Source organism: Papaver somniferum, chromosome 3 (genome assembly GCF_003573695.1).
Source record: "Papaver somniferum cultivar HN1 chromosome 3, ASM357369v1, whole genome shotgun sequence".
Lineage (NCBI taxonomy): Eukaryota > Viridiplantae > Streptophyta > Magnoliopsida > Ranunculales > Papaveraceae > Papaver > Papaver somniferum.
In genome coordinates, this window is record NC_039360.1 from 188,037,151 (window position 1) to 188,055,325 (window position 18,175).

General features: G+C 37.1%; 1 protein-coding gene across 1 annotated transcript; it reads right to left on the reverse strand.

Annotated features, from left to right (window-relative positions):
* Nucleotides 1-1,419: 1,419 nt before the first annotated feature.
* Nucleotides 1,420-17,203, reverse strand: LOC113360438 (subtilisin-like protease SBT4.2). Its single transcript, XM_026603947.1, has 6 exons — nucleotides 17,071-17,203; nucleotides 16,885-16,976; nucleotides 16,464-16,607; nucleotides 16,276-16,378; nucleotides 1,578-1,722; nucleotides 1,420-1,494 (listed from the first exon to the last, which is right to left on the reverse strand). Exons 1-6 carry the CDS (start codon nucleotides 17,187-17,189, stop codon nucleotides 1,420-1,422), a joined length of 678 nt encoding a protein of 225 aa, XP_026459732.1. The 5' UTR covers nucleotides 17,190-17,203.
* Between the last annotated feature and the right edge of the window lie 972 nt (nucleotides 17,204-18,175).

The window sequence follows — 18,175 nt, forward strand, 5'->3', positions numbered from 1 at the left end:
TGCTGCAATGCAAAACTCTTTTGGATTAAATTCTATCAGACATGCCGTTACCCCAGATCTTCAGTACTATGTGGCTACTTGCACTAAGTCTAAAGAAGCCTGGGATATCTTAGAAACTGTATTTGAAGACAAGAGATATGTTTCTAAGAAAAATGCCATCAATGGAGGAAACAACCTCAATACTCCTTCCACGAATACCTCCTGTGGAAAGGTGAAAATTCGTGATCCAAATTCTGCTCAAACCTTTGCATTCAACGCTGTTTCCGAGACAAGTAAATCCTCTAACTTATCTTGGGCTGACGAGTGTTGTTCATCTGGTTATCGGTTCAATAAACCGTTGTTAACATAAAAGAAAGGATCAAAGATTTTATAAAGAGAAGCGTTAGATGTGATAAACATCCCCTGTCATCTATTGCTTCTAAAGATTCTATGGAAGATAAATCTCTTTGTGTCGACGTCTTGAATACGTCTGTTGGATGTGAATATACAGATCTCGCGGAAGAAACCTCCATATACTCAAAATATGTTTCTGAAATCGAGTCTGACACAGAGATTTTCGATTTCTTGAACAAAGAGGTCCTTCAAGAAAATCTTCAATTAAAAGCTTTATTGAAGAAACTTGAATCTTTAATCCAATTGAAAGATCTTGAGATAGATTGTCTTAATGATCAACTCACCAGGACCATTTTTCTAAAGAAAAAAGAGATTAATACTCTCAAACATAATCTTCAACGATTATCTGGATGTTCTGATAAAATATCAGCAATGTTATTTGGTCAGAAATCCTTTGGAAACACTAATGGTTTAGGACTTAAGAGCAAGACTGCAGGTATCGTCAACTATGTTCCTAAGTGTCATGGGAAAACTAAGGATGGAAGTTGTGATAAACAGAAGGCACTTCAACAAGACAAAGGATCGCCGGTTTGTTCGTTTTGTGGAAATGCAAATCATGTTCAAAACAGGTGTTGGAGGTTCAAGCAGAGGAACAAAAGAATTTCTAAACTACAAGAGAACATGCAAAAGTTGAATCTGGATAACCAAAGGTCGTGCAAAACCAATGCTTCCAGAATCAAAAGGAGGAGGAAACTTTTTTATACAACAAGCCTTGACAAGCAAGGGGAGCATCTGGCACACTTTGTCTCTGGTTGAGCTCGGAGACGCCTGCATCCTCATTCTTAGCTTGAGAGGTTGAGGCTTGTAGATGGTGGATTTTCGACAAAGGCTAAAATCGTATACATTACATAGACTATGGGAAAACGAGTAGTCACACTCAATGAATGTACTTGCGGACGGTGACCCCACTTTTGGAGCCTGCGGGGAAAATGGAGGGGAAACATTAGCGGTACGAATGAAAGGAAGTCGCGGAATAGGTAGCACGCCAGCATCTCACTTCATCTTATTAGCTAGACGATCATCCCTTCATTCGTTGAGAGGCAGATTAATGTATTCTTCAAAGAGGAGGCCCCTAGGCTTACAGCCAAGAGGCGGAGATTTCTAAAGAATATGACAAACGAATATAAAAGAAACTAAAGTAGGGTTCAGTAGAAAAATAAAAGCAGAGAAGAAAGGAAAGGTACTTTAGCAGGAGGAGACACGACAGGAGGAATATCCAAAGGCTTCACTAATGGAGGGCGTCTTCTCTTCTTGGAGCTAGACGAAGGAGGTAAAGCACTACCTTTCCCATCCTCCTGACAAGACTCATCGCCTGGAAGAGGATCCCAACTGCTAACCAATAATAATAATCTAGGATGCTCTTCGGAAGTCATAAGACTGGATTTTGAGGTTTGCTAGACTTTGTGTATTGCACTCGATTTCCTACCTCATAAATGAAATCACATATAGGTTTAACCGTGGGGGGAAAATTGGTTTAAAGTATTCAATTGAGTCAACTCTTAGGATGTAAAGGACGTCAGCTAAGGGAATCAATTGTGCGGAATCCTGCTGGGATTCAAGAGGCGTAAGGAGCGCAACTGTAACTGAATTGATGTGACGGTTTAATTCGGTCTCAACTACATCCCAGTCCGAAGTTCTGATAGTAGGCTAGAGTCTGTAGCGGCTTAATACAGTTTGGTGTTCAATTCTGGACTAGGTGCCAGGGCTTTTTTGCATTTGCGGTTTTCTCGTTAACAAAATTTCTGGTGTCTGTGTTATTTCTTTTTCGCATTATATTATTTATCTTTATAATTTAAATACCACAAGTTATACGTTAAAATCAATTCAAGTAGAACATTCCATCGCAATTGTTGGATACGACTTGATTGATTCTTGGATATTGATCTTTGGAATCGTCCAAGTACTCTCACAGTATAATCAGGTTCACGAACTTGTTCTGTTTATATTCAATTGTGAGAGAAAGAGATATAATCTCTTCGTATAATTCCTGATTGAGATTCATTAAGTTGAACTCTCGGAATTTTATTCGAGTCTAGTCCATAAAGGTTTCCTAAGAAACGTTGGTGGTGTATTTTGGTACCCCCGCGTTTTCAATCGTGACCAAGAGATGGTACTTCAAGCAAAACAAGATAATTTGGAGAACATTTCGATGAACTTGTTATTTGATTGTTCAATTGGAATCATCTAAGAATGATCTAGTTAACGCCCTTTAAAAGATTAAAAGTTTGGAAAAAGAAAATATGAGCTTAAAAGAAAGCTTGATTCTCAGTAATAACTCATAACCTCGATATCGGGAGCATGCAGAAATCATTGTGATGCAGGAGGATTGGATATGAAAGAAATAAATGCTCTTAGTACTTGCAATTAGGTAAAATTTATCAAGGCTAAAGATTCTACTCAGCCAAGAGCTCCCACTGACGAAAAAAGTGAAGTATATCCACCACCTACCAATGACGAAAAGAGAAAATTCTATCAAACTCCAACGCAAGAACATAACATCCCGGTAACAATAAGCGTCACTTTCTCATTCTATTAAAAACTACTTATTATGGTAAACAAGGTACTTGCAAAGGGGGTGCATATTTCATAAAAGAGATAAATCAAGATTTTTTTTTTGTTCATAAAGCAATAAGTACCAATGAGAAGGATCTCCTTTAAAAAAATACGACAAGGGTCAATAACTTAATGAGGTATGGAGAAATCATTGAAAGTTTCAAGGAAGTTGTCAAATACCTAGAACTCTTAAGGAACTTTGTCTTAACTACCAGTAGTGAAATAAATAATGTTCACCCCAACACAACTTGATTGTGTAGGAAGTGTATCCTCACCAAGAAAGGTTCTAGCATGAAACATGGTGAGGGAGGCACAATATATAGGCACACATATTATGTTAGGTAAGATGTTGGATATATGGTTAAGTCGTATGATTCATCTAAAAGGTATTCCTATAAACTTGATCATGTTTTATGATTCTATTATATACTTTATGTCATGATCTATTACTATCAAAAACTTTTTTTTTTTTTTTTGCTCTTATGTTTCGCTAAGTGATTTGGTGGAAATACGAATATCATCATGATTAATTGTATAAAGATATACTTGAGGTTCATTACCCAATGTTTCTGAAGATAATAATGTACATCTCTTATACATGTCGAGCCATTACTTCATATAGATGAACCCATGCCAACAGGTGCTTGTGAGAATAGTTATGACTGTAACTCTCTGAAGTGGTTGTCATGTTTGTTTTCTATGGACCTATAAAAAAAGATCCAATATAATTATAGTCGACTCAAGGTATTAATAATGAGTCCAAAATATGATGACTCGATGTGGGTATCAACACTTCTTATGCTCTTATGTAGAGTTTTCTCTGCCTATCTGACTTTTAAGCAAGAGTACGAAAACATGATCCAGGGGAATGTCTACATAACAAGCTAAGAAGGATATACACTTAGATAATCTATCTAATCACAAAATTGATATTTAAACTTAGGTTACCATTTCTGAGTAGAACTCCCAAGACATGATAATCATACAGATTATGGGTACATCGTTCACCATTAATTAAGAGATAATGGAGGAAAGATAAAGTAATTTTGATATACAAATCAACGGCTAATGATCCATATACCTTGAGTATAATTCATGTTTACCTAACTTGATTTGTATTTAAGTTCTTAAATATATAGGTGTTGATGGTGGTTTTTAGCTTAGGGTCAAAATTGTAAAACTGTACATCTGACATGACGTCACTATGACCATTAGCACATTTATTGAATCAATCATCATGCCTACGCAAGAATTACCGGGGTACTTTTTTTATGGGTCACGTTCCACGACAGAACCCTTACCATCAACTGACATCATCTATGCCAAACCCTAATTCTCATGCTACCGCGCCAAGGCATGCTAACCATGTCAGCCGCACCACTGTGCCGATGGCAACACATCTCCGCGCCAAGGCATGCCAACCATGCCAGCCGCACCACTGTGCTGATGGCAAACCATGTCAGCCACATCTCCGCGCCAAGGCATGCCGACCATGCCAGCCGCACCACTATGCCAATGGCAAATCATGCCAGCCACATCTCCGCGCCAAGGCATGCCAACCATGCCAGCCGCACCACTGTGCCGATGGAAAACCATGCCAGCCACATCTCCGCGCCAAGGCATGCCGACCATGCCAGCCACATCTCCACGCCAAGGCATGCCAACCATGCCAGCCGCACCACTGTGCCGATGGCAAACCATGTCAGCCACGTCTACCGCGCCAAGGCATGCCAACCATGCCAGCCGCACCACTGTGCCGATGTCATGCCAAACCCTTGGACCCACCATGCCAAGCCAACCGCACCTTGCCTTGGCCACAACCAAGCTAGCCGCACCATGCGCCGATGGCATGCCGAACCCTTGGCCCCACCATTCCAAGCCAACCGCACCTTGCCTTGGCCCCACCATTCCAAGCCAACCGCACCTTGCCTTGGCCCCACCATGCCAAGCCGTCCGTGCAAAACCCTTGGCCCCACTATGCCAAGCCGTCCGCGCCATTTTCCTTGTCCCCCACCATGCTGGTCTTCCCTATGCGGCTACCAAAACGAAGGCTTGCGACGATCAACGACCACCCTTCAATCCTAGATTCAAATCTAGCCGTCCAAGGTCGCCAAATAACGCATGGTAACCTTTGTCCCAAAACCCTAGTTTCGGCCACGCCAAAACGCACCACGTCATGCCATGCCACATGTTCCAATGGCATGCCAACCACCTTGTCGCGCCATACCATTCCGGCCTTCCCTATGCGGCTATCAAAACGAAGGCCTGCAACAATGAACGACCACTCTTTCATCTAAGGTGCAAATCTTAGCCGTCCAAAGTTACCAGCTAATGCATGACAATCTTTGGCCTTAGTTTGGTCGCGCCTAAACAAAGCCAAAACCCTAACTTTTGGCCGCGCCTAAACTAGGCCATATTAAAGCCATGCTGATCATGCTTTCATGTCACTGGCTACCAAACGAAGGGTTGCAACAATCAACGACTACCTTTCCTCTTAAGATGCAAAATCTCGACCGTCGAAGGTCACCACCGAGCCGCAAGTCTCCCAAGCTCAACTTGTCAGACAACAACAACGTGCTACATGTTTTCCATGAAAACACTCGAGACATCAACGCATATCACAAACTGGGGGATACTCATTGGGTATTGGTTTGGCGGTTTACAGCGTGCGGCGTACACTACGCCGTAATAAGAAAGTGTCACATGGATGAGGCGGTTAGTAAATACAGGGAGTAATGGTGAAACGCTTTCTTTTATGGAACATCAATTCCAGGCGTTACCGGTTACCACATCCTCTCATTTACTCACCCGTTTTCCATTTCTTAATGAGACCAGAGTACGTTTCACTTCGACTTGTATAAATAGGCATTACCTATTTCCACCGAATAACAAGTTCAGGTCAGGAGCATACAACACTCAGAAAACATTTGCTAGCATTCCATCTGTTAGCTTCACAATTTCTGATACAAGTCGTGAAACAACTACTCTTCCAGAATCAACTATTCTGGTATCAACACTCTCTTCGCTTCTCTCCCCAAAACCAACCCTTCTCCTTCACTTTGTGACCAAAGCAAGTCTGGAACGGCCATTTCTTGGTTTAGGCCGGATTTGTACAGATTGATCTCTCGAATCTAAAGTAATCCCTTGCAGTACATTGTTTAGGGCTTAAACTCGTTTCTCACCCACACACTCGAAATTACCAAAATTAGCAGAAACCGTTTTCACCCTCAAACAATAGGTTAGAAAAAAAAACAAAGTCGATGACTTTTGGTTTTTAGTAAATACTACAAAAATAAATTTCGAGTTCAAGCTTGTCTTGTATAAACTCTCAAAATATGATTCTAGCAATGGGTGTTCATAGATCATTAGAAATCTTAGTTATAAATTTTTTTTATTCACAAACTAATTTTTGTTTAGTCTATTATATATAAATTGCGTAAGCAAACAGTGCAAACTGTCTATTGATATTGGGAATGTTCAAAACAAAATATGAGAGAAATTCAAACTGCAGTCATATCTTAGAGTCGTTTGATTAAATATTAGAGTCAACTTTGTTTATGTTAGACTAGAAAATTTAGGAATGTTGAGACATACAAGTATTACTCTGAAGACCTGGAGAATGAGAAGAAGCAACAACTGCAACGAAGACATCATCTTTCCACTTGAGGTTAGTAATACTGACTTGACTTGTTTCCATTCCTAACGTATATTTCAAGTCGTATCATATTGAAAACATAACATGTGAAGCTGTATCTTTTCTTATAATAAGAGACCCCAAATCGCCACATGTCGATCCCACAATCACTCTTGATTTTGGTGAAGCCACCTAAGCACTAAGTATCCATGTCACCGCTATCTGATTGTCTTTCCTATAAGTCAGTTTCCACTAGGCAACCCCAATAGTCACTTAATGTTTTAAGGACACAACATGCCAACTCCAAGTCTCCGACAGTTACTTAAAAAGATACAATTAGCTTCATCAAAACATTCAAATGTTCAATGGATGCAATCAATCAATTCTTCTTAAATGAGAATGATTTTGCTGACATGGCAGAACGACAAGTTGCTATTCCGAAAAGATACGATTTTTGCAAACATTCTAATGGTTTTTACAAAAAAGACTCTAAATGGTTACATCTGTTTTGATTACGGGAAGACACTACTGTTAGTTATTGTGTACGTACAGAAAGATTGAAAAGACACTCCTCTTGGTCAATTTCTATAAAAAAACAAATTCGTCGGTTTTTCTTTAACTCCTCACAAAGTAAATTAGCTTTTCAAGCTATCACGACAATTCTTTTTCTAAAACTAATAAAAGTTAAAAAAAAAAAAACAGATCCGGCTGTCTTTCTTATCAAGAAACATTTGGACACCAACTGCGAAACATTCATCCTCGTGCTGTAAGTAACCTATTTTGTTTCAGTTAGTTTTTTGTGGATTATAGATTTCTATTTGTATGTTAATTAGTAACTAATACTTAAGTTGATTTTGTACATGAGCATTTTACAGACAAAGATCATCTATCAAATCATATTTTTCAATAGGCGTTGAAATCAAAAATCCATTGATTATACCCTTTCCCATGATTCTTCCAATATTCTTTTTTCCATTCGATAGTGGCATGGTTAAAGGGATAAGATGCGTTTTTCATATGAGAAGAAGCTTTGTGAAATCCCTTTGGCTACGGGAATAAAATCCGCGTCTTTTCTTAAACGAAAGAATTAGTTTGCGACTTTTTTTTATTGGCTACTATTTTTGGATGTACCAAAGAGAAGGAGAGAACAAAGCTTATTTTTCCAAGTATTGTTAGTTCGATAGCTTTACTGGGTAAAATGGGAAATCTTACCTTCTTATTTTTCCTTTTCAGGAAGTAACTTGCTATGGATGGACAGAATCAAGAAAAAGGCCGGAAAAAGTGTTTGCGGTTCAAACCAAAAGGAAAATCAAATCGCAGAGAAAAAATAGAAGTTAATCAATGACACACCATTCACGTTCCATTATATGTACATGATGGGTACTACAAAACACAACTGTGAGTGCAATGTATCAATACCTTACTATATGAGTGCAATGTATCAATACCTTACTATATATAAGAGAATCTTTTTATCCTATGTGTCGCAACAATTATTTGTAATGGCAATCAAGATCTACAAGTAGAAGAAAGAGATCGACAGATAGCCAAAGAAAGACATAGATAGGTCACGTACATTCTACGCATCTTGATGTCAATATGTACACATCCACATCTAAATATATGTGACAGTCAAAGCATAAACCCTCCGTCGCTGCCTAAATGAGAGAATGAAACTGTCTTCATTGGTATTCATAATTGAGGGTACAGGGAAAGATGAATGATTTAGGCGATCAATATATGGAACTAATGAGAGAGTCTCACTTGAACTTTTTCAGTCCCAGGTGTGTACAATTATATAGACTTATAGACATATGCGAAGGGCATGTTAACTACTCTAATAGTTTATGGAAAAGCACCTTTTATTCTCAGATCCATGGTTATAAAATCATACATTCTATTCTCAGATCCATGGGTATAAAATCATACGATCGACACACTGCTATAAGACGGTGGTGTGCATGTTGAAAAGACGAGGGTACCCAAATATACCTCAATCTAAAACCTTTCCACCTATAAGTCTTATCTGCGAAAGTGATTTTCTATGAAGTGAGTCGAGACAATACAACTAATCGGTTCACACTCCGTGTGATCATCAATGGATACGAGATCGAGACAATACGACAACAAGATAACTTGTGTGATTGACTATGGATACAAGATCGAGACAATACAACAATGAAGTATGTTTACTTGATAATAGTTTCAGACTTAACCAAACACAATAGGATTGCTATCAAGTAAATAGGAATTAACGTTTGTGTATTTTACTTATAATTATAATAAAAACAATTATAATTGAGGAAATAGAAAAGTAAAAGAAACAACAAGATTTTGTTAACGAGGAAACCGCACATGCAGAAAAACCCCGGGACCTTGTCCAGAATTGAATACTCTCAGGATTAAGCCGATGTACAAAATCTAAACCAACTTCGTATAGTTGAGACCAAGCAACTAAACCTATAGTTCACCTAGTTCCGTATGTATCCTTGCGTCTCCAACTTGCAATAAGTCACGCACTTGGAACAATTCCTTTGGTTGGTATTCCAAACAGTAAAGGAACAACAAATTTGTTCGGTAACAACTCTTTTCAAACAAGTGATATGAGTTTGACAAAAGGCTCTTCCGTTTATCCCAATAAACTCCTTTGTCAGGTTCTTAGATCTACCTTAATACAACTACCAAAGTAATTGTCTAGATTTTGCAATCAATACCTTTAGTCACAAAGACAATATATTGATGCCGATCTACTCAACTAATCAATCAAGATTATCACAAAGATAAACTGATTATAGTTGGATCCCTAGTCGATCAAGTTTTGTGCACACCAAAAATTATGAACTCAAACAAGCAATATTCTTTTTCTTCAAATCTTCTTAAATCTTCAATAAACAAATGCACACAATCAACTTGAATCTCTTATGATCAATCACACACAGAACGGAGTCTATTAACAATGGATTATCACAAGACGTCTTTAGATCTACAAACAGTCTAAAGATCTCCGTCGAAACTTCGATCTAGTTTGAGTGAATCTTATATCAGAAGAGAAGATTCTCAAGCACAAACAAACTAGGTGCAATCAAAGTTCAACCACCATTAGTCAATCAAATCAATCGAAAACTAATAATAAACATCAATTATCTAGTTTCCCACCAATGGTACTCGTAGAGCTTCCCAATCCCAAAGAAGTCTTTAAAACGAGCAGTCATAAGAGATTTCGCCTAATTAGGGTACTTTCCTTTCCGAATAGACGGCTCCACCAGTAACAAAACAACTAGGTAGCTTTTCTAGCTCTGAGGATTAGTTTGCTCGAAATACAAACTTCAATATCCATAGACCAAGGAAGTTTGGACACCAAGGAATTTCCAAAACCGAAAATATTCTCAAGATATGCAATAAATTTCCAAATTCGGTTTTCATAATTCCTGAAAATGCTATGCCCAAATATTGACCGAAATCTCAGCAGAAAATCTCCAATTATTAAATGCACATTACCAAATTTTATTTTCTAAAGATATGCATTTAATTGTTGGAAATTAAAAGCATATAGAACTAAAAACCTTAATTAAAAGATTCTCAATTTATTTCGATTCAGGATTCTCCTTTAGTTATTAAGGAATATCTTTGAACAATAAAATATAAGAGTAACTGCACATGTTCAAAGTATGTCGACATCTTTACTTTGTAAATCCTTTTTCATATTTACAATCTTGGAACCGATTTACCACACTTCCAAACAAGTTTAGAATTGGTTCATCTGATTTCCAAGAATTATGTGATTGATCAAAAACATTCAATCACCATTAATGGGTTTCACGGTTCTACCAAAACAAGTTTCGATTCTACCTCCATGTGGGTACTAGGATCGGTCACACTAGTTACCAAAAGTTGGTTGACTAGGTACTAGGATCGGTTACCACATATATATGGTATAAACTTGTATTAGGTTGTAAAAGTTATAGGATCGGTCACACCAATTACTAAAACTTGTTAACCTACTACAAGGATCGATTACACATCTTGTGATTAGTCCCAACCAAGTTCTAGGATCCGTAATGACTAGGAATGGTCAGACACAAATATCGATCATACCATCTCAGGTGATTACTTAAAATCGGTTTCACTAATAAAAGTCATACCAATACAAAAGTCAGGCATTGTGAATAGTTTTACCAAGATACATAAACAAGTTATGAGAGGTTATACTAAACACACATATTGGTAATCCAAAGATTTGCAATGAATAACAATACCAATAAGCCTAGCGATTTCCCTTTCGATTCATAAAACAAGTTTACGAATTGTACTTCCTTTAAACGAAAGTAAAACATTGTCTCCTAGGACGAAATCTTCACCCATACCCATACATAATCACAATAATATTCATACGATTATGTTGATGTCTTATATACGAAGTTCAAAATATAGACGTTATACTTCGTATTATAATTCCTTAATACTATGTATAACTAGAGTATAATCATTCACAGCTTCGCAGTTATGTTTTCAATATGCACGACTTGAAAGATACGCTAGGAATGAAACAATTCAAGTCAAATATTTCTAACCTCAAGTGGAAGGATGATGTCGTCGAAATAGCTCTTTACTTCTTCACATTCTTCAAGTCTTCACGTAATACTTGTAAGTCTCATATCCTAGTAAATTTCTAGCTAACCTATATGAAGTTGACTCTAGTAAATAATCAAGCGACTCTTTATATGAGTTTTGATTCACTAAAATATGACAACCAAACTTGACATACCAACGCTTGGTGGGTTCAAACGAGCTATGATCTAACACATGTGATAATTAAACAATCATACATGAAACTAAAAGTATAGTAAATCGAAGGTCGACTATAATTGGGGCATCAACAATGAAACACAGTTGGACAAAGATATTTTCTACAGTCTTTTCAATATGCTACATGGAATTAATCTTCTTGCATAAGAATTCAGAATGGTGAAAGATCGCCATCAAAAATTTGAAAGGGTACCGGTTAGATCACAAAGATAAAAGTCATCAAACTGGAACAAGTATTAAAGATGCAGACTCAATGAATATAAGGTTGTAGTTCAAATTAATTATGTAGGGTTAGTTACTGCGTATTTAGGCACAAATAATTTACACACTACCGGTGCGAATGCACCAGGTTAGAGGCTTGTATATGTAATATTCTAGTGATTAGACTTGGTCATATCATTATGATCAAAGTGTCAAGGAATTTATTGAATTACGAAGTATAACGCTTATCTTTTGAACATCGTAAATACGACATCAATATAATCTATGTATTTAGTTACTTGATTATGTGTATGATGTAAGTAGGATTTCTTCCAAGAAAACTTGTTTAATGATATATAAAAAAGCGGGTGTCTAACAACCACACCTAATATTTCGTTTCGGCAATCTGTATGGACTAACTCCAATATAATTCCAAGAGAATCAACTAGACAGTCAGACTCAATCAAGGAAAATATATTTAAGAGTTATATCTTTGTTTCTCAATGTAATCAGCAAATCAAACAGATAGAAATCCGCGAGCCTCATTATTATGAGAAACAACTTGTATGGTACCAAAGACCAATATCCAAGCGTCAATCAATTCCAATCAACAACCAAAGGTTGGATTTACCAATTGATTGAACTACGCATAACCTGTGATACTTCAATTATATAAAAATATAATGTGGAATAGAAATAACACAGACACCAGAAATTTTGTTAACGAGGAAACCACAAATGCATAAAAACCCCGGTACCTAGTCCAGATTTTAACACCACACTGTATTGAGCCGCTACAGACTCTAGCCTACTACAAGTTAACTTCGGTCTGGAATGTAGTTGAGCCCTAACCAATGTCACACTGATTAAGGTACAGTCGCGTTCCTCACGTCTCTGAATCCCAGCAGGACTCTACGCACTTGATTCCCTTAGCTGATCTCACCCACAACTAAGAGTGCTACGACCCAAAGTAGAAGACTTGATAAACAAATTTGTCTCACACAGAAAAGTCTATTGAATAGATAAATCTGTCTCCCCCAGAAATACCTACGAGTTTTTGTTCCGTCTTTTGATAAATCAAGGTGAACATGAACCAATTGATACACTAGACTTATATTCCCAAAGATCAGCCTAGTAATGTCAACCACCTCACAATAATCTTAATCGTATGGTAGCGAAACCAGATATTGTGGAATCACAAACGATGAGACGAAGATGTTTGTGACTAATTTTTATCTTACCTATCGGAGATTAAATCTCGAGCAAATCTTAGAGAAGATAGTACTTAATACAATAGAACAAAGTAAGATCAGAATACGCAACTACAGAGAAAATAGTTGGGTCTGGCTTCAGAATCCCAATGAAGTCTTTAAGTCGTTAACCTATAATGGTTTTAGGAAAAGCCTAGGTTAAATGAGAATCGACTCTAGTCGCAACTAGTATCACACAGGAGGTGTGGGGATTAGGTTTCCCAGTTGCTAGAGTTCTCCCTTATATAGTCTTCAAATCAGGGTTTGCAATCAATTCTACCTTGGTAACAAAGCATTCAATAATCACTGTTATATGAAAATCTGATTAGATTCAAGTTAATATATTTCAACCGTTAGATTGAACTTAGCTTCTTATACACAAATGAAATGTGTCTTTATTTAGATATGGTTAACCGTACCTAAACGTGTACACTTGGTTGGCTCAACAATAGTTAACCGAAGTTAGCCATATGAACACTTTCATATCAACCTTGTTCATCTTTATCACAACTAGTTCAAACGACTCAATTGAAACTAGTTATAGAGTTGTTCAATTGTTTATATTCTCATAGAAGTATACAAGACACAATTGAAACAAAATCGATTTTGATTCACTCGAATCAATTCATGAACATTATAGCCACGGTTTGCAAAAGATTGCATTCCTTAATATATATACATATATATATATATATATATATTCGTGAACAAAGCGATTTTAGAACTTAACCCACTCAAGTATGCAAACGGGTACACATACTTAGAGTTCCGGACTTGGTATGTTCGCCAGTATGCAAACGGGCACGCATACTGTCGTTCATGACCGAACTCAGTTGATTTAGTATGAAAACGGGTACGCATACTAGATTCTCGAACTTGAACTATTAAGCCAGTACGCATACGGATATTTATGCTAAGTTCCCGGACTTCGACTGTTAAATCAGTACGCATACGAGTATGCATATTATGGTTTCCGGACTTGGAGTAACTTGCAACAGTTAGCATACAAGTACGCATACTATGTTATATCCAATCAATGGTTAATCATTCTAAACTCCATTTTAATCATTGAATCATTCTTGGAAGACGGGAATAACTGTCTCACACAAACTATTAGCTTCAAAGCAATTTTTAAGTGATCAATAGATCAATACGAAACATTCTGAGTCTACATCAAATGACTGTCTCACATAAATCATGTAAGATGTTATCAGGCGATTTTCACATGATCATATTTTGACTTTCGTCAAGAATAAAATATGAACTTGGTTAAAGCGAAAGCTTACCAACACATATTTCGAGAAATATGTAGGCGAGTTAAACTCAGCTCGAAATATCAAATGTGTATAATGTAAAGTCTATATAGCTATACGACTTTTGTCTCAATTGGAGATAGAATAGAAATATACTTCTGAGTGATAGATGAGTTCAAGTTTCCACATTCCTTTTGTTGATGAAGTTCTACAAGCTCCCCTTAGTAGTTCTTCGTCTTCAATCGATGAACGTCGTGAAGTCTAAAGCTCAACTACACATTCTATCCTAATCCGAGGCATAGCTATAAGTAGACTAGAAATCAAAACTTATAGTTTTGACAACTAAACTTGACAAACATGCTTGAGATAGCAACGCTTGTGAGTTCGACCGAGTAGTTCTCTAACAATCTCCCCCTTTGTCAATTTTAGTGACAAAACTATCAATACATATGGATTACATGATAGGTGCCTAAAATACATCTTTTGAGTATTAATTTCTTAGGCTTTTTTAGCTATTTTTCTTGTATTTTTGTATATTACGCTTGTTTTGCTTTTGTAGGTATCTTGGAGTCATATGGAACAAAAGAAGAAATCATCCATTTTAGAAATAAGGGCAAAACTGTCATTTCAAGAGCGAGCGATATTGGAAACCTCAACAAGGTTAAGGAGCAGACCACCTTGGCAGCCCTTATCGGATTATTGGGCGCCTTTATCTTCCACTTCTTATTAAACCTAGGCTAGATCGACTTACAAGTTCAGGTATTTTGAGAATCATATAGCGTCCTATATTAGCAATTCTTTCTCCAATTAGATTTCCACCCATTAATAGTACAAGGGTTCCGTGCAAAATTTTAACCCAAAATTGCCAAGTACTTGCTAATAGTGACGGAAAATATTGAAGACGAAGGTTTTTCCCCACGTACCATCTGTCTATGTGCACATGTTCTTTTAGTGACCTTGGATGCACATGGACAATATTCTCTAATGCGTATCATACGTTGCAGATTCCCATAAAATATTTTACGATCCCTTTATAGTTGTAATTGATAAGGAACTGCCATACCATGTAGCCTATTAATAGGATATGCGCTCTTTTCACCAAGTCCACAGCCATGGTTCGTGGGTTATTACAGTCAGTCTAGAGAGATTTTCGAAGTCGAGGATATACAGAACAGGTGGTACAACATTCTGTAGTTAAAGAATTGAATCGAAGCCGAGAACATACATTGAAGATGTTGTGTGTGATTGATTTGTGCTTCCATAAAGAGATTTGAACTCAAGAAGAAAGAAGTGAGGAGTTTGTAAAGAATCAGAAGATGGGTTTGCTTTTGTTTGGCTTGGACAACGTTTGAATGAGAGAAATCAGTCAAGAAAGCAACTCGTTTCTGCCATTAGTTCTTTGTGATGAATGATAGAGAATTGAGTTGGGTTTGTCTAAGGGTGCACACGGTACGGTTCGGCTCGGTTCTTGCCGAGGCCGAGTACCTGTACCCCCCAGAGGTCGGTACTGAAATTTTGGACCGGTACCGGTACCGTGTACCTCGGTTCCGGTCCGGGACCGGTACCAGTCGGTACCTTTTCAACGAAAAAACTGTCTGCCTTTCTTTTTACCTGTTTTTTCTATATAACAAATTCTCATTCAAAGCAGCAACTAATAAGTAGCAATATTACTAACAAACCAAACAAACAATGTCTTGAAAATATGGAAAAAAAAGTAGCAGTAGCCACAGACACACACACTAAGTCTTGAAAATGAGAAAATCTGAAAAAAGAACAACTAGCAGTGCAGCTAGTGCTGCAGTAGTCTTGAATTTTGATCTTCTAATCCATGTCAGCAGCACTTGTGGTGTCATAAGTGTTGATAAGACCAAGTAACGCTTTAAAAACAAATAATAGCAGTTAGTAACTATTAGACTATATCTATTGTCTAATATAATAGAAACTGATTTTTATGAGCTATGTGCTATATTCCAGGGGAAGGGGAGAGATGTGCAGAATCTATAATACACCACATAGGCCAGACAAAGAGTCACTACCTTGCATCTAAAAGAGGATGATACCACAGTGACGAAAATAAGAAATTGGATCAGAATAATAAATGTTTTAAAGAAGAAAAGGAAAGTCTTCATTAGTAAAACATATTGAGGGTCATGCACCAATTTGTTACCCAGCTAGCGTTACTTACTTTTTGCAAGAAAAATTGGCATAAAGGCCGCAAGATCCCTTCCATTTAGCTGGTGGAGGACCAAACCCTTTGTCATTAAAGCTCTCAGATACCGATGTAATCCCTTCAAATTCAATTTTACTTGATTAGCAAAGCATAAAACCATCCTAATATCAAATTTGCAAATCCTCTATTAGTGAAGTACGTACCTGTATCTATTAAGCCCGCAACTAAGTTGCTCTCCAGTTTCGCTTTTCTTTTAACATTTTGAGGAAATCCCAAGAAATCCCATGTTTTTGTTGTATGAAGTTTTCTTTGTTTATTAGGAAACACCGAAACAACACCTCTCGAACCTACAAAAAGAAATTAACATTAGGACTCGAAATAAAGACAGAACAATAATCCAGGTATACACAGTACCATACATACTTTCTAGTTGCTTAGCTTCGTCAGGTGATAACTTTGCGGTGAATGCATTAAAGTTGTTGACGTAACTGTGTACGATCGAATCCTTTGCAGCAAGCTCGCCGTTTTATGATCATCATCAAATTAATATTAACATCTTGGATTGTCTGACAAATTAAAAGTGCACGAGGTAATAATTCCAGGGTGATAAGAAAATGCATGCACCTTCCAACAACATCTGGCAGAAGATTGATATGTGAATCAACAATGGAATCCTTAAAAACTGGTGAATCACCCAAATATACAATATAGAATTTCTGCAAATAATGGAAACATCAATATCAGATTCATATTCTTAATGGATACTGATTACTAAAAGATCTGATTTAACAATAATACATGCAGTAATACCTTCTCTTGTTCATTATCTCCATTGACAGTAACAGAACATGCACATACCATTTGAAGTAGAAGTAAAACACAAACAAGACGACGATGATAAGATGAAGGAAATCAACTAGTTGTTTCATTAGTAAACCAACAATCAAATAGGTAGAAATCCCTAAACACAAATCAAAGTATCAAACAAATACAATTTTTTTAAACAGTTGGCATATGAAGAGAAACCCTTTTACATAATAAAAACAAAATCTTAGAACTACAGTAAAACAAACAAAATCCCTAATTTCAAAGTAATAACACCAAGAAAATTGAATCAACGGATTCAAAGCGATGGAGATGTTATATCTGATTCCCTAAAGATAAATCCACTTGAAGGTCTTCTACAGTTCTACCTCTACGTACAAAAACAAAACAAAAAATTAATTAAAACCCTATCATTCAAGAAATTAAAAAAAATACGAAAGAAAGGGTTTACGGTTTACCTGATGAAGATTGAAACAACCTTGATGAAGAAAGCAACAACCTTGATGAAGAAACGAAGATTTGAGCAACAATTGTTAACAGAGAAGAAGTTCTTCTCCTTCTCAGAGAGAGGAGAGTCGGAGACAAGAAAAAAACGAAAGAAAGGGAAGTAGTAGTGAACTGAAAGTGAAACCCTAACCCTTAGTTTATATACCCCCTTTAATCTAACGGCTAATATTGATCCCTTATCCACTGAATCTAACGGTTTATATTGTTCGGTACATTCGGTCTGGTACGGCACGGTACCTGTATTGAACCGTGTACTTGTACCTCCCAGACCTCGGTTCCTATTTTTGGGACCGGTACCTGTACCTTGTACTTCGATTCGGTCCAAAACCAGGTACGGTTCCACCGGTTCCGGTTCGGCCATCGGTCCGGCTCGGTTCCTGTGCACCCTTAGGTTTGTCTGTTTGACGAATGTTTTAGAACTTTGAATCAATGGGTTCGTTTTAAATATGAAATGCAATGCAGGAAAGGAGATGGAATGATTTTGGGATCAACATCATGGTCATATCTCCTTCAACACCAGAAACTGCACACAAGGTGCTTGTGTAAAGGCATGCACGAGTATTTTCTACAACTGAAATTCCAG

Excerpts from the sequence above, each read along its gene's own strand:
- LOC113360438 (XM_026603947.1), bottom strand. The coding sequence starts at position 17,189 with ATGAAACAACTAGTTGATTTCCTTCATCTTATCATCGTCGTCTTGTTT. Across the intron at positions 16,379-16,463 it reads TGCGGGCTTAATAGATACAG|GGATTACATCGGTATCTGAG; the intron begins GTACGTACTTCA and ends TTGAATTTGAAG. Across the intron at positions 1,495-1,577 it reads TCGTGTCTCCTCCTGCTAAA|AAATCTCCGCCTCTTGGCTG; the intron begins GTACCTTTCCTT and ends CATATTCTTTAG.